The following is a 24,039-nucleotide window of genomic DNA, read 5'->3' on the forward strand; positions in this document are numbered from 1 at the left end:
GAGGCTCTCCTGCAGCAGCTGAGGCTCTCCTGCAGCCAAGGAGGGTGGCAGGGGCAGGCAGAGCTCCTTACCTGTGGATGTTCATGGGTGCCACACACCCCCAGAGCTCCTCACCTGCAGAGGTTCATTGGTGCCACAGACCCCCAGAGCTCCTTACCTGCAGATGCCCATGGGTGCCACACACCCCCAGAGCTCCTTACCTGCAGATGCCCATGGGTGCCACACACCCCCAGAGCTCCTCACCTGCAGATGCCCATGGGTGCCACACACCCCCAGAGCTCCTTACCTGTGGATGTTCATGGGTGCCACACACCCCCAGAGCTCCTTTCCTGCAGAGGTTTATTGGTGCCAAACACCCCCAGGGCTCCTTATCTGCAGAGGTTTATTGTTGCCACACACCCCCAGAGCTCCTCACCTGCAGATGCCCATGGGTGCCACACACCCCCAGAGCTCCTTACCTGCAGAGGTTTATTGGTGCCACACACCCCCAGAGCTCCTCACCTGCGGATGCCCATGGGTGCCACACCCCCCCAGAGCTCCTCACCTGCAGATGCCCATGGGTGCCACACACCCCCAGAGCTCCTCACCTGCAGATGCCCATGGGTGCCACACACCCCCAGAGCTCCTCACCTGCAGATGTTCATGGGTGCCACACACCCCCAGAGCTCCTCACCTGCAGAGATTTATTGGTGCCACACACTCCCAGAGCTCCTCACCTGCAGATGCCCATGGGTGCCACACCCCCCCAGAGCTCCTCACCTGCAGATGCCCATGGGTACCACACACCCCCAGAGCTCCTTACCAGCACACACCCCCAGAGCTCCTCACCTGCAGATGCCCATGGGTGCCACACACCCCCAGAGCTCCTTACCTGCTGAGGTTTATTGTTGCCACACACCCCCAGAGCTCCTCACCTGCAGATGCCCATGGGTGCCACACACTCCCAGAGCTCCTTACCTGCAGAGGTTTATTGGTGCCACACACCCCCAGAGCTCCTCACCTGCAGATGCCCATGGGTGCCACACACCCCCAGAGCTCCTCACCTGCAGATGCCCATGGGTGCCACACACCCCCAGAGCTCCTCACCTGCAGATGCCCATGGGTGCCACACACCCCCAGAGCTCCTTGCTAGCACACCCCCCAAGAGCTCCTCACCTGCAGAGGTTTATTGGTGCCACACACCCCCAGAGCTCCTCACCTGCAGATGTCCATGGGTGCCACACTCCCCCAGAGCTCCTCACCTGCAGATGCCCATGGGTGCCACACTCCCCCAGAGCTCCTCACCTGCAGATGTCCATGGGTGCCACACACCCCCAGAGCTCCTCACCTGCAGATGCCCATGGGTACCACACACCCCCAGAGCTCCTCACCTGCAGATGTCCATGGGTGCCACACACCCCCAGAGCTCCTCACCTGCAGATGCCCATGGGTACCACACACCCCCAGAGCTCCTCACCTGCAGATGCCCATGGGTGCCACACTCCCCCAGAGCTCCTCACCTGCAGATGTCCATGGGTGCCACACACCCCCAGAGCTCCTCACCTGCAGATGCCCATGGGTGCCACACTCCCCCAGAGCTCCTCACCTGCAGATGTCCATGGGTGCCACACTCCCCCAGAGCTCCTCACCTGCAGATGCCCATGGGTGCCACACACCCCCAGAGCTCCTCACCTGCAGATGCCCATGGGTGCCACACCCCCCCAGAGCTCCTCACCTGCGGATGTTCATGGGTGCCACACTCTCCCAGGTGTTGGTCTTGGGGTTGTAACGCTCCACAGAGTTAAGGCAGCTGGTGCCATCGTTGCCCCCAGCCACGTAGAGCAGCCCCTCCAGCACCGCCACCCCCGCGCTGCTCCTCCGGCTCAGCATGTTGGCAATGGGTGTCCAGGTGTTGAGCTGGGGAGAGGGAGTCACAGAAAGGTGCCTCCTGAGCCACGTGGACAAGTCCTTTCCCACACAGCCCTGCCAAAGTGGCCCTGGGAGGTGAGCTCTGCTCTAAGCAGACAGCTCCTGGCGTGATGCTCCTGCCCCAGAAGGGCTCCTGGGAGGCAGCCACAGGTTCACAACTTGCACTGGGTTGGAAGGGACTCTCAAAAGGCATCTTGGCCAAGCTCTGTGTAGTCAGCAGGGACACCTCCAACTAGAGCAGGCTGCCCAGGGACACAGCAAGGCTGATCTTGAATGTCTCCAGGGATGAGGCCTCAACCTCATCTCTGGGCAACCAGTTCCAGTATTTCACCACTCACATAGTGCAGAACTTCCTCCTGATGTCCAACCCAAATCTGCCCTGCTCCAGTTTCAAACCACTGCCCCTCACCCTATCACTCCAAGCCCTTCTAAACAGTCCTCCCCCAGCCTTTTTTCAGGTCCCCTTCAGCTAGGAAAATGCAGCTCTGAGGTCTCCCCAGAGCCTTTTCAATTATCCTGCAGGAGGAGCTGCAGGGCCCCCAGGAGAGATCTCTGCCAACTGGCTCAGGAAAGCCCAGTCACAGTTGGCAGAGGTCCTGCCATCCCAGAAGCTTGGTGGTCACATCTTAGGATGCAGTGGCAGTTTGCTTATAGACCACACAACCTGAGCCCTCACTGTCTGCCAAGCAGCTTAGAACCCCAGACTGGGTTGGGTTAAAAAGGACCTTTAAAGCTCATCTAGTCCAACTCCCTTGCACTAAGCAGGGACATCCCCAACCAGGACAGGTTGCTCAGAGCCCCAGACAACCTCACCTGCAGTGGTTTCAGGGATGGGGCATCTCCCACCTCTCTGGCCAACCTGGGTCAGGGTCTCTCCACCCTCAGTGCAAAGAATTTCTTCCTCCTCTCCAGCCTGAGTCTCCTCTTGTAGTTTCAAACCATCCCTGCTTGTCCTGTCCCAACAGGCCCTGCTCAAAAGTCTGTCCCCAGCTTTCTGCTCAGCCACTTTAAGCACTGAAAAGCCACCAGGTGGTCTCCCTGGAGCCTTCTCTTTCCCAGGCTGAACAAGCCCAACTCTCCCAGCCTATCCTCACAGCAGAGGGGCTCCAGCTTGTGCAGCCTTCAGCTTTCTGCAGGCCCTTTCAGGCACCCATCAGGAAGGCAGAAGGAAAAGGTTCTCAGGTGTTTACCTGGGGCTCATACTTCTCCACTGTGGCCAAGTGGGATGAGCTGTCATATCCCCCAACAGCATAGAGGTTGCCTTCTGCAGAGAGAGTCACAGACACACAGGAGTTAGGCAAAGAGCATGACCCCAGCCCCAGCACAGCCCCCCACAACTCATACAAGTCATGTAGCTGCCCACCTAGGTCTCAGCTCAGCCACAGGGCCTCCCCCTCCCCAGGCAGCCAAGCTCCTCTCCGTGGGGCTCCCTCAGCCACCCCCACCTTGAGGCATGGAGCACTGTGAAATATTCACCAGGCAGTTTCTCTGCCACACTCAAGCTTCCCAAAGAGCTCGCTCTCCTGCTGCTTCTTGACCTCCTCATGGTGCAACAGGTTTATTTTAGCAGTGGAGGAACACCAAAGGCTGTGGAAGGCTGAGAGTATGAGCTGGTGATGGAGAGCAGGGACCTCTGGGTGAGCACAAGAGCTGAACCAGAGAACAGGGCTGAGGAGAGGCACCACTGGGACCTGGGAAGGAGCATTGTGCTACCCTGGCATCCCCAGGGAGGTCCAGCCCCTGCTAGGGTGGAAAGTGGCACTGGATTAACTCCATAGCTGCACTAGCCAAGGAAGGAGCCAGCTCTCAAGCTGCATCCTCCTTAAGGACAGAACTCATTCAGCAGAGTCAGGAGATACCACAGCATTGCACCCAAGGCTGTGACACCCCTGCTAGAGACCCTGCAGTGCTGCTTGGATCACCAGCAAAAGGACTGTCCTGCCTTCATAATGTAGTAAGGTTGTCTCTGCCTTTCCAGGGACAGGTGATCAGCCACAACCAGTCACACAGAATGTTAGGGGCTGGAAGGGACCTCGAGAGATCACCCAGTCCAAGCCCCCTGCCAGAGCAGGGTCACCTAGAGCAGCTCACACAGGAACTCATCCAGGCAGGTGCTGAGTCTCTCCAGAGAGGGAGAATTCCACACACCCCCTGGACAGCCTGATCCAGTGTTCTGTCACCCTCACAGTGAAATAATTCTTCCTCCTGTTTCCATGGAGCTTCCTGTGCCTCAACTTTCACCCACTGACCCTTGTCCTGTTTTGGCTGGAAAAGCCCTTTAAGATCATCCAGTCCAACAGTTCTCTACCTCTACCAAAGCTGATGCTAGTCCTCTTGCTCCAGACTAGGAGGGGCACAAAGGAGCTGAGGAACAAGCTGTGAGTCCCCTCAGGAGCTGCCTCCAGAATGAGATGAAACCAAAGGAGCCTGAGGAGGAGGGCGAGAAGCAGGGAGCAGGGCAGAGGAGGGGCTGGGTGACCTGGCCTCACAGCACCCGGGAAGAAGGGGCAGGACCTGGGGGAGGAGGTCATCATGGAGAGGAGCCAGCAGAAATGGCAGAGAGCGCAGGGAAGCTGTGCAGCCAGCCCCCCACGCCAGCACCCACCTAGAGTTGCCACCCGCACGTAGCGTCTCCGGGTGCTCATGGCCGCGATGGAGGTCCAGGTGCCCGTCAGAGGGTCGTACCGCTCAGCGCTGCAGCGGGCAGGGACACAGGGACAGGAGGTCTCACACTGGCACAGCACAGGCCCAAGCCCTCCGACACAGGCCCTCAGGGGCTGCTCCCAAGGAAGCTTGGGACTAGGCAGGGAAGAACTGGCTGCGTTGTGTGGTGGCAGAGGGCTACAGCGCGGGGTTCCCCCCCCGGAGAAACTCTGCCTGGGCCAAGGGCAGAGCTGGATTGCAAGACATCTACTCTGGGGCCAGTCCATCTGTCAGGAGCGAGCCTCGTGGGCTCTCCAGGCACCCAGTGCCAGGGACAGTGCATGCAAGAGCAGTGGAGGAGCCTGCGGCAAGGCAATCCCCTACCTGTTCAGGCAGGAGGCCCCATCGTACCCCCCAGCAGCATAGAGAAGCCCATGGAGTGCTGCTACACCCAGGCAGCTCCTCCTGGTGCCCATGGACACCTCGGGTTGCCAGGAATTGGTGACGGGATCATAGGACTCCACTGTGGCCAGATCAGAGGTTCCATCGTAGCTGCAGGGAGGCAAAAGAGAGGAGGTGTAAGTGGCAGTGTGGTGAGCTGGTGGCAGATGTCTCCCTAGCTGCTGACTGCAGGGGGCTTGGACTCGATGGCCTCCAAAGGTCCCTTCCAGCCCAAACCATTCTCTGGTTCCATGACCCACAGGCTGGCCCTGGGAGGCTTTGCTGGACCCCCTGCTCGCAGAGCAGCTCTGTCACCGGAGTCTGCTCAGAGGCTGCTGGAACATCCCTGCCAGGGGGCTGTGCCCACACTGCCAGGGGGCTGTGCCCAAGCTGCCAGAGGACTGTGCCCACGCTGTCAGGGGGCTGTGCCCACGCTGTCAGGGGGCTGTGCCCACGCTGCCAGGGGACTGTGCCCATGCTGCCAGGGGGCTGTGCCCAAGCTGCCAGGGGGCTGTGCTCATGCTGCCAGGGGGCTGTGCCCAAGCTGCCAGGGGGCTGTGCTCACGCTGCCAGGGGGCTGTGCCCACCCTGCCAGGGGGCTGTGCCCAAGCTGCCAGGGGGCTGTGCCCACGCTGCCAGGGGGCTGCTGGAACATTCCTGCCAGGGGGCTGTGCCCACACTGCCAGGGGGCTGTGCCCAAGCTGCCAGGGGGCTGGGCCCAAGCTGCCGGGGGCTGTGCCCATGCTGCCAGGGGGCTGTGCCCAAGCTGCCAGGGGGCTGGGCCCAAGCTGCCGGGGGCTGTGCCCATGCTGCCAGGGGGCTGTGCCCACGCTGCCAGGGGACTGTGCCCAAGCTGCCAGGGGACTGTGCCCAAGCTGCCAGGGGGCTGTGCCCACGCTGCCAGGGGGCTGTGCCCACGCTGCCAGGGGACTGTGCTCAAGCTGCCAGGGGGCTGTGCCCACGCTGCCAGGGGACTGTGCCCACGCTGCCAGGGGACTGTGCCCAAGCTGCCAGGGGGCTGTGCCCACACTGCCAGGGGGCTGTGCCCACGCTGCCAGGGGGCTGCTGGAACATCCCTGCCAGGGGGCTGTGCCCACACTGCCAGGGGACTGTGCCCACACTGCCAGGGGACTGTGCCCAAGCTGCCAGGGGGCTGTGCCCACACTGCCAGGGGGCTGTGCCCACGCTGCCAGGGGGCTGCTGGAACATCCCTGCCAGGGGACTGTGCCCACACTGCCAGGGGGCTGTGCTCAAGCTGCCAGGGGGCTGCTGGAACATCCCTGCCAGGGGACTGTGCCCACACTGCCAGGGGGCTGTGCCCACGCTGCCAGGGGGCTGTGCCCAAGCTGCCAGGGGACTGTACTCAAGCTGCCAGGGGACTGTGCCCACACTGCCAGGGGGCTGTGCCCACGCTGCCAGGGGGCTGTGCCCATGCTGCCAGGGGGCTGTGCCCATGCTGCCAGGGGGCTGTGCCCACGCTGCCAGGGGGCTGTGCCCAAGCTGCCAGGGGACTGTACTCAAGCTGCCAGGGGGCTGTGCCCACACTGCCAGGGGGCTGTGCCCAAGCTGCCAGGGGACTGTACTCAAGCTGCCAGGGGGCTGTGCCCACGCTGCCAGGGGGCTGTGCCCACACTGCCAGGGGGCTGTGCCCAAGCTGCCAGGGGACTGTGCCCACGCTGCCAGGGGACTGTGCCCAAGCTGCCAGGGGGCTGTGCCCACGCTGCCAGGGGGCTGTGCCCACGCTGCCAGGGGGCTGTGCTCAAGCTGCCAGGGGACTGTGCCCATGCTGCCAGGGGCTGTGCCCACGCTGCCAGGGGACTGTGCCCACGCTGCCAGGGGGCTGTGCCCACGCTGCCAGGGGGCTGTGCTCAAGCTGCCAGGGGGCTGTGCTCAAGCTGCCAGGGGACTGTGCCCACGCTGCCAGGGGGCTGTGCCCACACTGCCAGGGGACTGTGCCCACGCTGCCAGGGGGCTGTGCTCAAGCTGCCAGGGGGCTGTGCCCACACTGCCAGGGGGCTGTGCCCAAGCTGCCAGGGGACTGTGCCCACACTGTCAGGGGGCTGTGCCCACGCTGCCAGGGGACTGTGCCCACGCTGCCAGGGGACTGTGCCCACGCTGTCAGGGGGCTGTGCTCAAGCTGCCAGGGGACTGTGCCCACGCTGCCAGGGGGCTGTGCTCAAGCTGCCAGGGGGCTGTGCCCACACTGCCAGGGGGCTGTGCCCAAGCTGCCAGGGGACTGTGCCCACGCTGCCAGGGGACTGTGCTCAAGCTGCCAGGGGGCTGTGCCCACGCTGCCAGGGGGCTGTGCTCAAGCTGCCAGGGGGCTGTGCCCAAGCTGCCAGGGGACTGTGCCCACGCTGCCAGGGGGCTGTGCCCACGCTGCCAGGGGGCTGTGCTCAAGCTGCCAGGGGGCTGTGCCCACGCTGCCAGGGGACTGTGCCCACGCTGCCAGGGGACTGTGCCCATGCTGCCAGGGGGCTGTGCTCAAGCTGCCAGGGGGCTGTGCCCACGCTGCCAGGGGACTGTGCCCACGCTGCCAGGGGGCTGTGCCCACGCTGCCAGGGGGCTGTGCCCAAGCTGCCAGGGGACTGTGCCCATGCTGCCAGGGGGCTGTGCCCACGCTGCCAGGGGACTGTGCCCAAGCTGCCAGGGGGCTGTGCCCAAGCTGCCAGGGGACTGTGCCCAAGCTGCCAGGGGGCTGTGCTCAAGCTGCCAGGGGACTGTGCCCAAGCTGCCAGGGGGCTGTGCCCACGCTGCCAGGGGACTGTGCCCAAGCTGCCAGGGGGCTGTGCCCACGCTGCCATGCCCTCCTTACCCTCCCACAGCGTACAGCTTGTTGCCAATGGCAGCGACCCCCACTCTGGCCCTGCGGGTCGACATGGAGGCCACCATGTGCCAGCGGTCCGTCCGCGTGTCGTAGGCCTCGCAGTCCCCGTGGATGGCGAACAGGCTCCCTCCACCTGCACAGGGGAGGGCAAAGAGAGCAAACACCGAGTTAGGAGGCGGTGCTCATCTGCTGGAGGGTGGGAAGGCTCTGCAGAGGCACCTGGCCAGCCTGGATCCATGGGCTCAGCCAACTGCATGAGCTCCATCCAGGCCAGCGCTTGGGTCCTGCACTGAATCACAGAATCAACCAGGTTGGAAAAGACCTCAGAGGTCAGCAAGTCCAACCTGCTACCTATCACCCAACACCTCCTGACAACTGAACCATGGCTCCAAGTGCCACATCCAATCCTTTCATGAACACCTCCAGGGATGGGGACTCCATCACCTCCCTGGGCAGCACATCCCAAAGGCCAACTACTCTTTCTGGGAAGGAAAGAGACTTGGGTCCCAACAACCCCATGAATGCTCCAGGCTTGGGGCAGAATAGCTGGAAACCACCCAGCAGAGAGGGATGTGGGGGTGCTGGTTGACAGCCAGGTGAACATCAGCCAGGGTGTGCCCAGGTGGCCAAGAAGGCCATCAGCATCCTGGTCTGCATCAGTTAGAACAGAACAGAACAGAACAGCTCCAGAGGTCCCTAACAAGCCTCACCATGCTGGGGCTCTGTGAGGAAAGGGAGACCAACCCTGCCAGCACTCTAAACAATTTCATCCTCACCTCCAGCCTGAATAGAATAGAATAGAATAGAATAGAATAGAATAGAATAGAATAGAATAGAACAGAACAGACCAGACCAGACCAGACCAGACCAGGTTGGAAGAGACCTTCAAGATCATTGAGTCCAACCTATCATCCAACACCACCTAATCAACTAACCCATGGCACCAAGCACCCTGTCAAGTCTCCTCCTGAACACCTCCAGTGATGGTGACTCCACCACCTCCCCAGGCAGCCCCTTCCAATGGGCAATCACTCTCTATGTGTAAAACTTCCTCCTGACCTCCAGCCTGAACCTCCCCTGGCGCAGCCTGAGACTGTGTCCTCTTGTTCTGGTGCTGGCTGGGATTGTCCCCCTGTGCTCAGCGCTGGTCAGGCCCCATCTTGAGTGCTGGGTTCAGTTTTGGGGCCCTCACTCCAAGAAGGACACTGAGGGGCTGGAATGTGTCCAGAGAAGGGCAACAAAGCTGGGGAAGGGTCTGGAGAGCAGGGCTGGTGAGGAGCAGCTGAGGGAGCTGGGGTTGTGCAGCCTGGAGAGAGGAGGTTGCAGAGAGGTGGGACTGGGTCTCTTCTCACGACTCACAAGTGACAGGACAAGAGGAGACAGCCTCCAGTTGCACCAGGGGAGGTTTAGGTTGGATGTTAGGAAAGGTTTCTTTACAAAAGGGCTCTCCAAGACTGGCAGAGGCTGCCCAGGGAGGAGGTTGAATCCCCAGCCCTGCATCTCTGTGAAAGCCACCTGGATGTGGTGCTGAAGGATGTGGTGTAGCAGCAGCCCTGGGAGAGGTAGAGAATGGTTGGACTTGACCTTCGGAGGCCTTTTCCAGCCAGGGTGGTTGTGTGAAACGTGAGATGGGAACCGACCCACCAGGGCAGGGGCCCTGGGCAGGGCTTTGCGTGGGCAGGAGAGGGCGGCAGAGCCTTACCCACGGCAAAGAGCACAGTGCTGGCCCCCTCGCAGCGCCGGGGCCTCGTCCTGCTGTTGCTCAGGACCCCTCTCTGCTCGGGCATCAGGTGGTACTTGAGGGCTTCGATCAGCAGGTCCTTGCACTCCGAGTGGTGCCTCACCAGCAGCTCCGTGTCCACGTTGCTCATGAGGAAGTCTCGGCTCAGCAGGGGCAGCCGCACACACTTCATCAGCTGGGGGCAGAGGAGTCACAGCCCATCAGCAGGCTTTGGCCCAGTGCTGCCCCAGCATCTCCTCTACAAACCCCAGGGATGCTGGCAAGGCTGACTCCAGCCTGGAGATGGCATCCTGCTCACTTGGCAGGAAAGGCAGCGAGGCCCAAGGGCACCAAAGGTCATGCAGCAGTTCAGCCTTAATGACCCTGCGGGGCCAGGGGCCCTCAGCCTGGCCATGCCACATCCCACAGCCACCCCAGACCCCCATCCTGCCCTCTGCCTGTACCCACATCCTCCTCCAGCACTCAAGTCCCAATCCTTGCTGTGGGGCTGCAGAGCCCAGACACCACTCCCCTCCACCCAGCATCCCCGTGGCCAAATGCATTGCCTGCAGAAGGGAAGTCTGAGTGCACACAGCCAGCAAAGGTGGGGACAGAACTTTGCCAGGGTCAAGCTCTGGGGTAAGGTGGAAACCCAGGGAAAACTCTCAGAGTCTCCCTCATCCTGCCCCATCTCAGTCCCAGTCTTCAGGAGAACACCTAGGGATGCTTCCTCCCAGCATTCCCACCCCCTGCCTGCCTTGGACTTGCCTGAGCTCTTGTTTAGGGATGCACATGAAAGCTCAGGCAGGCTGCAGGCAGAGCTGACCTCTCCTGCTGCCCACAGCTCCACCTGCCCACCCTGCCAGGGGTCACACAGGGACCTCACTCTGGGAGACTGAACTTTCTCAGCAAGACTCTCATCCATGCGTGGACTGGAAGAGGTATGGCAGGGACCTGCTGTCCCTGCTCTCTGGCCAGCCTGCAGCTTCCTTCAGCTGTGTATCCATCCAGAACAGGCACTGGTGGGGAGAACCAGGTCACCTTTCCCAGCAGACTCACCCTGGGGACATGCTGTCTTCTGCTGTCCACATCATGTTTGACCCAGCTGAGCACAGCCCTGTACACTTCCTCCTCTGATGGCACATTGAGGCTGTCACTAGAAATGAGGTCCAGCACCTGCAGAGTGGGGTGGAGAGAGCAAGTGTGGGATGATTTGGGAGGAAAGGACACAGTCACATGCCCAAGGAAGTGGCCCAGCAGAACAGCACTGCCAGAAGCAGAGCTCCTGCCTCCTGTAGATGCTGGGGGTTGAGGGGTCTCTTTCACTGGACACAGAAGGATCCAAAGAGCAGCCAGGTCCCCCAAACCTAGCAGGTATAGCTCTGCCTCTCCTCTCCTTGCAGCACTGCTGTGGAGACAGCTCTGCCCTTCATCATCCCCCTTGGCTCATTTCCCCCTCTTCTGTGTCTGAAGCTGCTGCAATGCTTGGCACTTCCAGTCAACACCAGGGAGATCAGGCAGGTGACTCTGCTTGCACACAGCCCTTCAACATTGCAGGGGAGGGAGCCAGGTGTCCTGACTCTTCCCAGCAAAATCACTTCACTTGCCAAGGCCTATGGAGCTGGACCAGGTGGAGATACAAACCCTCCCCTTGCTCCCAAGCACCCCACTGCCTCAACAACAGAGGGAGGCTTCTGCAGGTGAGGAACCATGCAGGGCTGAGGGACACAGAACAAGGACTGGGAATGCCCCCTGGCCAGGGCACAGGACAGCACCCTGCAGGCAGTGATGAGCCTGAGGCCATACTGGCACCAGACAAAGGGCAGCAGGAAACATTAGCTGAGCTCTGAATTAAACATCACAGAGCCATGACCATTCCTTACAGAATCACAGATTTGTTTAGGTTGGGAAAGGTCTCCAGGATCACCAAGTCCAACTGTCAGCCCAACACCACCATGCCCACTAAAGCACATCTCAAAGTGCCATGCCTCCAGGGCTGGGGACTCCACCACCTCCCTGGGCAGCCTCTTCCAATCCCTGACCACTCTTGCAGCAAAGAAATTTTTCCTCATCTCCAACCTAAACCTCCCCTGGTACAATTTCAGGCCATTTCCTCTCGTTATGACTTGATTCTAGGGGGGACCAACCCCCACCTGGCTCCAACCTCCTGTCAGGGAGCTGTAGAGAGCAATGAGGTCTCCCCTCAGCCTCCAGACTAAACCACCCCAGGACCCTCAGCTGCTCCTCCCCAGCTCTGTTCTCCAGACCCTTCCTCAGCTTTGTTGCCCTTCTCTGGATGTGCTCAGCACCTCAATGTCCTTCTTGGAGTGAGGGGCCCAAAACTGAACCCAGTATTCAAGTTGTGACCTCACCAGTGCACCTTGCCCCCAGAGAGAGGACAGTGTGCTCACAGCTCACATGGAGAGCACCACTGGCAGCCGTTATCCCTTGTGCTACCCTTCCATCCCAAGAAGGCCAATGGCATCCTGGCCTGCATCAGGAGCAGTGTGGCCAGCAGGAGCAGGGAAGTCATTGTGCCCCTGAATTCAGCACTGCTGAGGCCACACCTTGAGTCCTGTGTCCAGTTCTGGGCTCCTCAGTTTAAGAAGGACATTGAGAGACTTGAAGGTGTCCAGAGAAGGGCAAGAAAGCTGGGGAGGGGTCTGGAGCACAGCCCTGGGAGGAGAGGCTGAGGGAGCTGGGGTTGCTTAGCCTGGAGAAGAGAAGGCTCAGGGGAGACCTTCTTGCTCTCTCCAACTCCCTGAAAGGTGGTTGTAGCTGGGAGGGGGTTGGTCTCTTCTCCCAGGCAAGCAGCACCAGAACAAGAGGACACAGTCTCAAGCTGTGCCAGGGGAGGTTTAGGCTGGAGGTGAGGAGAAAGTTCTTCCCAGAGAGAGTTGTTGGCCATTGGGCTGTGCTGCCCAGGGAGGTGGTGGAGTCCCCATCCCTGGAGGTGTTCAGGAGGGGATTGGATGTGGCACTTGGAGCCATGGTTTAGTTGTCAGGAGGTGCTGGCTGACAGGTTGGACTTGCTGATCTCTGAGGTCTTTTCCAACCTGGTTGATTCTATTCCACGTGGGATTAAGCTTGCTGACAGCTCTCTTCCCATGGAGTACCTCTGCACTGAGCTGACAGGCCCAAAGCCCAGAGGCTGGGGCCCTTCTCCTCGGCCAAACCCTGTGCCCTCCGTGTGGGCTCCGGGCAGGCAGCCGCTGCACAGAAAGCCCTGCCACGTCCCTGCCTCCCCACTCCCATCAGCACCTCACCTGTTTCAGAGGCAGCAGCATGAACTCCTCAGTCTTGGACACCTCCACGAAGTGCTGGAGGACATACTTGTGGGCAGACTTGAGGAGGTCACTGCAGGAGTGGGTGTCAGCAAAGCCCCGGATGCCCAGGCAGTTGGATGGGTCGAGCTGGCTGAGCAGGAACTTGCAGCAAGCATCCCTCACACCATTCAGCTGAAGCAGGCTGGCAGCAGGAAGAAGTGTCTGGCAGTGGAAAGAAATGGGGGAAAAGAGAGTTTCCAGAGCAAGGAAACCATTTTTTCACCCTCATCTCACTGCAAGTCACTGACAGAGCAAGGCTGACTGAGCACCTTGGGGCACACAGTGCACAGAGGACAAGACATCAGAGCACCCCAGAATCCCAGCATGGTGGGGGGTGGAAGGCACCTCTGGAGGTCATGCAGTCCAACCCCCCCTGCCAAAGCAGGACACCCACAGCAGCTTGCCCAGGAGCACAGTGGCCAGGGGGGGGCTGGAATCTCTCCAGAGGGAGACTCCACAACCTCTCTGGGCAGCCTGCTCCAGCTCTTTGCCCACCCTCACAGCAAAGAAGTTTCTCCTCATGCTGTGGCAGAACTTAGTGTTCCAATTTGTGTCCATTGGCCCTTGCCCTGGCACTGGGCATCAGTGAAGAGAAACTGGCCTCAACTTCTTGACACCCACCCTTAAGGTATTTGCAACCAATGATCAGCTCCCCTCTGGGGCTGCTCTTCTCCAGGCTGAACAGCCCCAAGGCTCTCAGCCCTTCCTCTTCACAGAGGTGTTCTATTCCCTTAATCACTCTTGTGGCCTCCACTGGACTCTCTCCAGTAGTTCCCTGTCTCTCTTGGAGAGCCCAGAAGCGAACCCAGAACTCCAGGTGAGGCCTCTCTAGGGCAGAGCAGAGGGGCAGGAGAACCTCCCCCACCTGCTGGCCACACTCTTCTTAATGCACCCCAGGATGCCACTGACCTTCTTGGCCAGGAGGGCACATTGTTGTGTCCCATGGCTAACCTGTTGTCCACCAGGACTCCAAGGTCCTTCTCCATGGAGCTGCTTTCCAGCAGGTCAACCCCTCACCTATACTGCTGCAGGGGATTGGTCTTGACCAAGTGTAGGACTCCACTTGTCCTTGCTGAAATTCCTTAGGTTGCAATCATGGAGTTGTTAGGGTTGGGAGGGACCTCAAGGCTCAGCTAGTCCCAACCCCCCTGCCCTGGGCAGGGACACCTCACACTACAGCAGGTTGCTCAGGGCCATTCCTCTCTGCCACGCTTTGTTTCCACTGGGCTAAGCTAAGGAACAGTGGAGAAGGACACAGGGCCAAGAAATGGCAGGGGAATGGCAGATGCCACTGCCATGGTGCTTTGAGGAGCCACCTCTGGCCACAGCAGCCACAGGAACCACCCCTGTGGGCAGAGGGGAGCAGCTGAACCCCCTGCCCACTGCTGGGTGCTGGTGCCACCACAGAAGGAGAGCTACAAGTGTTGAGCAGAGGGAAAGAAGCACTCCCAGGGGGCAAGCCCTGCAGAGAATGGCTCTGTGGAGGGGAGGGAAGCTCCTACCTGGACATTGCCCTCTCCCACCACGATCTCAGCTGTGTAAGCATATTGCACCAGCTGCTCCAGGGCCTGGGGGTCGATGTCGTGCAGCGTGACGTGGGTCTGCCGGCTCTCGCTCATCTCATCTAGGCCAACACAGACACTGGACATCAACAGAGCCCCACAGCCAGCATGGTGTCCCCACAGGAAGGCCTGGCCCTGCGTGGGGCAAGCCTTATCCACCTGCACACGCCAGGAAGGTCTCCAGCCCACCCCTCAGCCAAGGAGGAGTAGCTAAGGAGCGGGGTCCGCAGCTGCAGGACGGGGCAGGGAGCTGGGGGCAAAGGGCTCTGTGGAAGGGTGTCACAGATGAGGAATCACAGTGTTAGGGGCTGCAAGGGACCTCAAGAGATCATCTAAGGCCACCCCCCTCTACCCCTTGCCACAGCAGGATGCCCTCAGGGCACAGAGCTTCATAGAATAGCAGGTTGGAAGGGACCTCAAGGATCATCTAGTCCAACCTTTCAGGGTAAGTACCACAGAATGGCCAAGGCTGGAAGAGACCTGAGAGATCATCCAGTCCAACCTCCCTGCCCTGGGCAGGGACAGCTCTTAACTAGCCCAGGTTACTCATGGCCCCACCTAACCTGGCCTTGAACATCTCTAGGGAGCAGGCATCCACAACCTCTCTGGACAATCCATTCCAGAGTCTTGCCACCCTCCTAGTGAAGAATTTCTTCCTCAGATCCAACCTAAACCTATTCTCCTTCAGTTCAAATCCATTTCCCCTTGTCCTGTTGGTGGACACTCTTGTAGGAAGTCCCTCTGCAGCCTTCCTGCAGGTATTGGAAGGGAGATGATAGTAAGATGGTTCCCTTGAGGTAAGGATAGGACTGGGGGGGATGGAGCAAAACTAGGAATGGGGAGATTCAGATTGGATGTTAGGAAGAAGTTGTTCCCCAGGAGGGTGGTGAGAGCCTGGCACAGGTTGCCCAGGGAGGTGGTGGAAGCCTCATCCCTGGAGGTGTTTGCAGCCAGGCTGGAGGTGGCTGTGAGCAACCTGCTGTGGTCCATGGCAGGGGGGTTGGAACTGGAAGATCCTTGAGGTCCCTCCCAACCCTAACACCTCTGTGACACAGAGATGCCTCAGGGGCACCACATTTCCCCAGGGCAGGGCAGGGTGGTGAGAACAACGAGGAGCAGGGCAGAGAGGAAAGGGAAGGGAAGGGTTTGGAGACCCTGGGCAGGGAGAAGAGAGGAGGACACTACTTGCTTGTGAACATGGCGTGGAAGTAGGGGCTGCAGGACGCCAGCACCACCTTGTGGGCCTTGATCTCCTTGGTGCCCACATGCAGGACGATGTCGCAGAGCAGCCCCCGCTGCCGCATGCGGTTCATGCAGACGAAGGCATCGTGGTAGTGGCGCTTGGAGTTGTGGGAGATGCTGTGGCCGTCGCGGTTGAGCAGCTGCACCCCCCCTTCCATGGCTGCAGGTGGGGGTGTCCCTTCTCACCAGCTCTGACAGGGGGGAAAAGCAAAAGCATCAGCCAGGCAGCGACAGCTCCAGCCCCAGATGTGTCTCCAGCAATAGCTCCAGCCCCAGACGCGTCCCCACGGGCCCCAAGCGTGGCCACCACAGGAGCCTGGGGCAGGACAGCTTCTGCCTGGCATCTCCTGCTCATAAAGCAGCCATGGGGGGGTTCCTGGGGGGAGCACAAGTGATACAAATCCTGGAATGGAATCCCAGACTCACTGAGGTTGGAAAAGGCCTCCAAGATCATAGAATCATAGAATCAACCAGGTTGGAAAAGACCTCAGAGATCAGCAAGTCCAACCTCTCACCCAACACCTCCTGACAGCTAAACCATGGCTCCCAGTGCCACATCCAATCCCATCTTGAACACCTCCAGGGATGGGGACTCCACCACCTCCCTGGGCAGCACATCCCAATGGCCAACAACTCTCTCTGGGAAGAACTTTCTCCTCACCTCCAGCCTAAACCTCCCCTGGCACAGCTTGAGACTGTGGCCTCTTGTTCTGGTGCTGCTTGCCTGGGAGAAGAGACCAACCCTCACCTGGCTACAACCTCCCTGCAGGGAGTTGGAGAGAGCAAGAAGGTCTCCCCTGAGCCTCCTCTTCTCCAGGCTAAGCAGCCCCAGCTCCCTCAGCCTCTCCTCCCAGGGCTGTGCTCCAGACCCCTCCCCAGCTTTGTTGCCCTTCTCTGGACACATCCAAGTCTCTCAATGTCCTTCTTAAATTGAGGAGCCCAGAACTGGACACAGGACTCAAGGTGTGGCCTCAGCAGTGCTGAATTCAGGGGCACAATGACCTCCCTGCTCCTGCTGGCCACACTGTTCTTGATGCAGGCAGACCATCCAGTCCAACCAGCAACCCAACACCACCCTGCCCACCAAACCATGTCCACACCTTGCTTGAACACCTCCAGGGATGGGGACTCCACCACCACCTCCCTGGGCAGCCTGTTCCAATCCCTGACCACCCTTTCAGGAGTATGAAATTGCTTGGCTCACAGCAAACAACAACAACCTGATCATGCAATAAGGACATTTATTTGTGCAGAGATCTTTTCTCTTTCCACACTGCCTCCATCTAGGCTGCTCCTGCTGGTTCAAAAGGCCTTGGATTTAGGAAGGGCAGCTCCTGCCTGACCAACCTGATCTCCTTCTGTGCCCAGGTGACTGCCTGCTGGATGTGGGGCAGGCTGTGGATGTAGCCTGCCTGGGCTTCAGCAAGGCCTTTGGGGCCAAGCTGTCAGCCCCTGGCTGGGACAGCAGCTCTCTGAGCTGGGTTAGGAACTGGCTGGAGGCTGAGCCCAGAGAGTGGTGGTGAATGGTGCCACAGCCAGCTGGCAGCCAGGCACCAGTGGTGTGCCCCAGGGAGCAGTGCTGGGCCCCAGCCTGGTCAATATCTTCATTGATGATCTGGATGAGGGGGTTGAGTCAGTCATGAGTAAATTTGCAGATGACACCAAGCTGGGGGCAGCAGTTGAGCTGTTAGAGGGCAGAAGGGCTCTGCAGAGGGACCTGGCCAGGCTGGGCAGAAGGGCAGAATCCAACAGGATGGCATTGAACAAATCCAAGTTTCAGGTGCTGCACTTTGGTCACAACAACCCCAGGCAGTGCTACAGGCTGGGGGCAGAGTGGCTGAGAGCAGCCAGGCAGAAAGGGACCTGGGGGTGCTGGCTGATAGTAGACTGAACATGAGCCAGCAGTGTGCCCAGACAGCCAAGAGGGCCAAGGGCATCCTGGCCTGCAGCAGGAACAGTGTGGCCAGCAGGAGCAGGGAGCTCATTCTGCCCTGTACTTAGCACTGCTCAGGCCACACCTGGAGTCCTGTGTCCAGTTCTGGGCCCCTCAGTTTAGGAAGGAGGTTGAGATGCTGGAAGGTGTCCAGAGAAGGGCAACAAAGCTGGGGAGGGGTCTGGAGCACAGCCCTGGGAGGAGAGGCTGAGGGAGCTGGGGTTGCTTAGCCTGGAGAAGAGGAGGCTCAGGGGAGACCTTCTTGCTCTCTGCAACTCCCTGCAGGGAGGTTGTAGCCAGGTGATGGTTGGTCTCTTCTCCCAGGCAAGCAGCACCAGAACAAGAGGACAGAGTCTCAATCTGTGCCAGGGGAGGTTCAGGCTGGAGGTGAGGAAGAAGTTCTTCCTAGCAAGAGAGATTGGGCACTGGGATGTGCTGCCCAGGGAGGTGGTGGAGTCCCCACCCCTGGAGGTGTTTAGGAAGAGCCTGGATGGGGAGCTTGGTGCCATGGTTTGGTTGATCAGATGGTGCTGGGTGCCAGGTTGGATTTGATGATCTCTGAGGTCTTTCCCCACCTGGTTAAGTCTATTCCATTCTATTCTAATTCTATTCCTTGCCAGCAGCACCCGAAGGAAAGGTTGGGGGAGTGAAGAGCATGAGAATGACTGAGCAGCAGGAGGAAGCAGGGGGAGGGGGAAAAAAAGGCAGCTTGAAGGGGGGAAAAAAAACCCTACCCAAGGCAGAGGCAGGCTGAGTGCTGCACTCGTGAGCCTGCCCCCGCATCCCTGCGGCGAGAGGATCCCCTCAGCCTCTCTGCTCCTCACCACACCTCCACAGCAGCACTATAAATAGAAACCCACCATGCTGTGCCTCCTCAGCCACAAATGCAGCCAGCCAGCCCTTTTTGAGTGTGTGTGTGTGTGTGTGTGTGTTCTGTTTTAAATAGCAGTTGGATGGTGTGCTAGAGTCTGGGGGAGGAAAGGGGATGTAACAGAAAATAAAAAGGAAGATGAATAAACATCATCCCTGAGTGGGAGAGAAGCCTGCAGTGCCCTCTTCTATTTGCATCATCCCTGTGTCACTCAGGGTTCCTCAGCACCTGGGGGCACACAACAAAGGCAGAGCCTGGTGATGCTTTCCAGTAATGAAAGCAGGATGCCATGGTGCCTTGGCAGGGTTTGGGTTGGAAGGGACCTCCAAGATCCTCCAGCTCCAAACCCCCCTGCCATGGGCAGGGACACTTCCCACCAGCACAGGTTGCTCAAGGTCTCATCCAGCCTGGTCCTGAACACCCCCCCCAAGAAGGGGAGCATCCACAACTTGCCTGGGCAACCTGTTCCAGTGTCTCCCCAACCTCACTGCCAAGAATTCCTTCCTAATCTCCAGTCTAAATCTGCCCTCTCCCAGCTTCAATTCTATTCCCTCTCGTCCTATTACAACAAGCCCTTGTAAAAAGTCCCTTCCTGGCTTTCTTGCAGGCCCCCTTGAGGCACTGGAAGGCCATGAAGAAGAGCTACAACAACTCCAGGACACCCTGGCCATGTTAATTCACCTGCATGGATGCTGCTGGATGTCCACACCAAGGTGGGTTTGGAACTACCAGCAGCCCTACCCAGCATCAAGAGCTTGATGGATGCCCACACCAAGGTGGGTTTGGAACTACCAGCAGCCCTACCCAGCATCAAGAGCTTGATGGATGCCCACACAAAGGTGGGTTTGGAACTACCAGCAGCCCTACCCAGCACCAAGAGCTTGATGGATACCCACACCAAGGTGGGTTTGGAACTACCAGCAGCCCTACCCAGCATCAAGAGCTTGATGGATGCCCACACCAAGGTGGGTTTGGAACTACCAGCAGCCCTACCCAGCATCAAGAGCTTGATGGATGCCCACACCAAGGTGGGTTTGGAACTACCAGCAGCCCTACCCAGCATCAAGAGCTTGATGGATGCCCACACCAAGGTGGGTTTGGAACTATTAGCAGTTCTACCAGGGGTCAAGAGCTCCTTTGCCAGCCCTGGTGTAGTGGCAGGGAGCCTGCAGAGCTCTCTTGCCTTTATTCCCCTCCCCTGCTGCAAGTGTGAGGGTTTTCCTGATCTGCTTGAGCTGCTTTATCTTCTTAATACACTGCTGAGCACACTTCTCCCCATCAGCATTTCAATCATGCCCCAGCTCTAATTGAGAGCACTTGTCTCACCCCTTCTGGGTGCTGGCACCGAGGAATGGATGCTCCTGGCTCTGCAGCAGCGGGAGGATGACACAGGACAGGGCAGAAAAGCAGGGAGAAGGTGGAACTGCTTCTCCTTGTGCTCTTGGAGACTTGTGAGGAAGGGTTTGCTGCCTGAGCAGCACGCAGCTTGGCTCCAGCAGGCAAGGTAGAGAGAGACACAGAGGGCACCACAGCCTGAAGGTTGCTGTAGCTGATGCAGTGGCATCACAGCAATCCACAGCACTTCCAGAGAGGGTCAGAAGTGCTGGGCTCTCTTCCCAGCCCTGCCACTGAGTCATTGCACAACTCTGGGCAAGTACAAATGCAGAGTGACAAGGGTGACATTATCTCTCCTTGCAATCGTTCCCACGGCCAAGAGGTAGAGCCCAGCTATTGCTCACCCCCCCCTCCACCCACACCCCCCTGCTGTCACCAGCGAGGGCTGGCAGGCACCTCACAGAGCTCAGCAGAGCCCAAACTGAGCCACCACTGCTGCCTCCATCACCCACACCACCGTGAAGCACCCTGAGCTACATCATTGCTGTGTCACTCAGTCTCTGTCATGACTGAGCAGGAACCATGGCCAGCAAGAGAGAGAGGGAGATTGAGAGAGAGAGAGAGAGAGAGAGAGAGATGTCACCTCAGCCACCACGGTGCCATGGAGCTCCCAAGAGCATCTCTGCAGCAAGGGACAATCCACAGCAGTCCAGAGCCTGAAGAAACTCTGCTTGGAGGCTCTTTGCTGCAGCCTCAGCAATGCCTCCCCTGGGGAGCAGCTCGCCCACCAGACACCCTGGGACAGGGTCAGGGAGCATTGGCATGGGTCTAGCCTAAGCCTAGTGGTGGATACAACCCCTTCAATCCCCCTTCCCAGTGTCCTCTCCACTCACTGACAGAGAAGGGCCATGAGAATGATCAGAGGACCTGGTGCATGAGGAAAGGCTGAGAGGGCTGGGTTTGTTCAGCTTTGAGGAGAGAAGGCTTAAGGGAGACCTTTGTCACCAGGGACCAGGACATAAAAGGAGGCTCCCAAGATGATGGAGACCCCCTTTATACAAGGAGTCACATGGAGAGGACAAGGGGTGGTGGGGACAAGAGAGTCTGATGGAACTGCAGAAGATTTTTCACCATGTGAACACTGGAATCACCTCCCAGGGGGAGCAGTGGATTCCCCTGCGCTGGGCAGCTTTAAGCCACAGCTTGCCAGGGGCTGGGCCAGCTCCACCATCACCTAGAAAGGTTGGAGCAGATGATCCTTGGGGTCCCTTCCCACCTGGCATTCTATGGCTCTCCCATCAGAGCTCTTTTGCCCTCAGTGGACCTCAGTGGGGAAGAAGGAGCTTTGATAGTGGAGTCAGGAGCAGGAATTGCTGTTTCCCTCAATGGGCAAAAGCCCCAAGCAGGAATTGGGATTACATTGGGACATAATTAGTGGGGGGGGGGGGAAGAGGAAGGGGAAAAGGGGGAAGAAGGGGAAAAGGGGGAAGAAGGGGAAAAGGGGGAAGAAGGGGAAAAGGGGGAAGAAGGGGAAAAGGGGGAAGAAGGGGAAAAGGGGGAAGAAGGGGAAAAGGGGGAAGAAGGGGAAAAGGGGGAAGAAGGGGAAAAGGGGGAAGAAGGGGAAAAGGGGGAAGAAGGGGAAAAGGGGGAAGAAGGGGAAAAGGGGGAAGAAGGGGAAAAGGGGAAAGAAGGGGAAAAGGGGAAAGAAGGAGATCCCCACTACTGCTTGTGCTGCTCCCAGTGCCTGAACTCTCAACCTCCCTGGCAGCACTAAATATCCCTTCTTTCCTTGCAAAGCTTCATCCCCAGGAAATGAAGGGTCCATGAGCAATGCCTGGCCCAGGGGAGAGACAGTGAAGCAGTGTCCAGGACTCCAAGGAGGGGAAGTCCACACAAGCCCACTTTTGTGGGGCAGGAAGGCACGTGCTCTGCCATCAGCTGGGATGGATGTGCTGGTGGCTGACTTGCAATAACTCTTTGGTCATGACAGGGGAAAAAAAAAAACGGGGGGAGAGGGGAGGGGGGGGGAAAGGGAAAAAAGGAAGGGAATTGACCCAAAAAAGGAGAGAGAGAAGGCATTTGTTTGGCTCCCATGCGACGGAGCGTGGCTGTGCATAACAGCCCTGGTGATTAATGCAAATGATCCCTACCCAAAGGGAGGTCTGTTCTCTTTGTACCAAAAAAAACCAACCCCCACAACCCCAGCCCAACCAACCCCATGTCCTGCTGCGAGGGAGAAGCAGCCTGCTGGGCAATAAAGAGGCAACAGAGTATCCTCCAGGGAGAAGTTCAGAGCCTGCCCTTTCCCCAGGAAGGTCCTGGAGAATGGCTTTTTGTTGCCAGCCTGCATGGAGATGTTGTGTCCCCAAAGACATATCCTGTACAGCTGGGCAGCTAGGAGCAGCACAGAAACACTGAGGATCCTTTCCAACCCAACACATTCAGAGGTCATCTTGTCCAACCCCACTGCAGTGAGCAGGGACATAGAATCAATTGGGTTGGAAGGGAGCCTCAAAGGCCATCTTGTCCAACCCCACTGCAGTGAGCAGGAACCTATATAGAATCATACTAGGTTGGAAGGGACCCTCAAAGGTCATCTTGTCCAACCCCACTGCAGTAGGCAGGGACATAGAATCAATTGGGTTGGAAGGGACCCTCAAAGCTCATCTTGTCCAACCCCACTGCAGTAGGCAGGGACATAGAATCATACTAGGTTGGAAGGGACCCTCAAAGGTCATCTTGTCCAGCCCCACAGCAGTAGGCAGGGACACAGAATCAATTGGGTTGGAAGGGACCCTCAAAGGCCATCTGGTCCAACCCCACTGCAGTGAGCAGGGACATAGCATCAATTGGTTTGGAAGGGACCCTCAAAGGCCATCTTGTCCAACCCCACTGCAGTGAGCAGGGACACAGAATCAATTGGGTTGGAAGGGACCCTCAAAAGTCATCTTGTCCAACCCCACTGCAGTGAGCAGGGACATAGAATAAATTGGGTTGGAAGGGACCCTCAAAGGTCATCTTGTCCAGCCCCACTGCAGTGAGCAGGGACATAGAATCAATTAGGTTGTAAGGGACCCTCAAAGGTCATCTTGTCCAACCCCACTGCAGTAGGCAGGGACATAGAGTCATACTAGGTTGGAAGGGACCCTCAAAGGTCATCTTGTCCAACCCCACTGCAGTGAGCAGGGACATAGAATCAATTGGGTTGGAAGGGACCCTCAAAGGTCATCTTGTCCAACCCCACTGCAGTAGGCAGGGACATAGAATCATAGAATGCATTGGTTGGAAGAAGTCCTTGAAGCTCATCTTGTCCAGCCCCACTGCAGTGAGCAGGGACATAGAATCATAGAATCAGTTGGGTTGGAAGGAGTCCTTGAAGCTCATCTTGTCCAGCCCCACTGCAGTGAGCAGGGACATCCCCAACTAGATTAGGTTGCTCAGGGCCCCACCAAGTTGACCTTGAATGTCTCCAGGGATGGAGTCTCCACCACCTCTCTGGGCAACCTGTCCCAGTATTTCCCCTCTCTCATTGTAAAGGACTTCTTCCAAATGCCCAGTGGTGGGGACAAGCCTTTGCTGGGGCTAAGGTGACATCCCCAGTGCCCTAAGGGCTGCCACACAGTGCTGGTTAAATCCATCCCTTCCACGAGTGCCCTACCCCTGCCCTGTTTTATGTGCAGCCCTGCATCTCCCACACAAGTGCTGCCATTGGACCCCTACCCCAGGGAGCCATGGCACTGCCAGATCTGAAAGCAGCACAAACTAGGTCAATAAGATGGCACCACGTTGCCAGTTTCCCTTGCAGGGGAGTGATTCCCCCCATCCTTGGCACTGGGGGTCCATTTCCCAAGCACAAAACTCCCTTTTTTCCCCTGCCTGCAGACCTCCTCTGGCTCTGTGCCCAGGCAGGAAGGGGCTGCTGGCAGATATCCTGTTGTGCCCAGCAGCTTCAGAGCTCCATTCCAATCAGCAGAGCCAAAGCAGTGCCCTCTGCAACAGCACAGCAAAGCTCACCCTGGAGCAGGGCACCAGCATGGCCCTCTGGGGAAGAAGGAGCTCGACAGTGGAGTCAGGAGCAGGAATTGCTGTTTCCAAGTGCATCCCCATCTCCCCTACAGCAGAAACCAGGATGCTCTTTGGGTTTTTTAACCCCTCCAAGAGGAGTCACAGGCCATTTGCCAAGTGAGCAGCCTCCTGCAATCCAGCCTTCCCCCAGAGAACAGAAATGCAT

The 24,039-nt window shown here is 58.6% G+C and overlaps 1 protein-coding gene across 1 annotated transcript in view; it reads right to left on the reverse strand.

Annotated features, from left to right (window-relative positions):
• KLHL17 (kelch like family member 17) overlaps window positions 1-24,039 on the reverse strand; it is a 36,489-nt gene that overhangs the window by 4,543 nt on the left and 7,907 nt on the right. The window contains exons 2-11 of the mRNA XM_068158319.1: window positions 15,617-15,860; window positions 14,368-14,489; window positions 12,806-13,027; window positions 10,599-10,715; window positions 9,522-9,735; window positions 7,808-7,952; window positions 4,936-5,103; window positions 4,514-4,602; window positions 3,099-3,172; window positions 1,715-1,896 (exon numbers count right to left, since the gene is read on the reverse strand). Coding sequence (XP_068014420.1) covers window positions 1,715-1,896; window positions 3,099-3,172; window positions 4,514-4,602; window positions 4,936-5,103; window positions 7,808-7,952; window positions 9,522-9,735; window positions 10,599-10,715; window positions 12,806-13,027; window positions 14,368-14,489; window positions 15,617-15,827 — 1,544 coding nt within the window. The 5' untranslated portion in view covers window positions 15,828-15,860. The remainder of the gene's footprint in view (window positions 1-1,714; window positions 1,897-3,098; window positions 3,173-4,513; window positions 4,603-4,935; window positions 5,104-7,807; window positions 7,953-9,521; window positions 9,736-10,598; window positions 10,716-12,805; window positions 13,028-14,367; window positions 14,490-15,616; window positions 15,861-24,039) is intronic.

This window comes from Melanerpes formicivorus, unplaced genomic scaffold (genome assembly GCF_026170545.1).
Source record: "Melanerpes formicivorus ecotype bairdi unplaced genomic scaffold, bMelFor1.0.p_v2 SCAF_39, whole genome shotgun sequence".
NCBI classification, from domain to species: domain Eukaryota; kingdom Metazoa; phylum Chordata; class Aves; order Piciformes; family Picidae; genus Melanerpes; species Melanerpes formicivorus.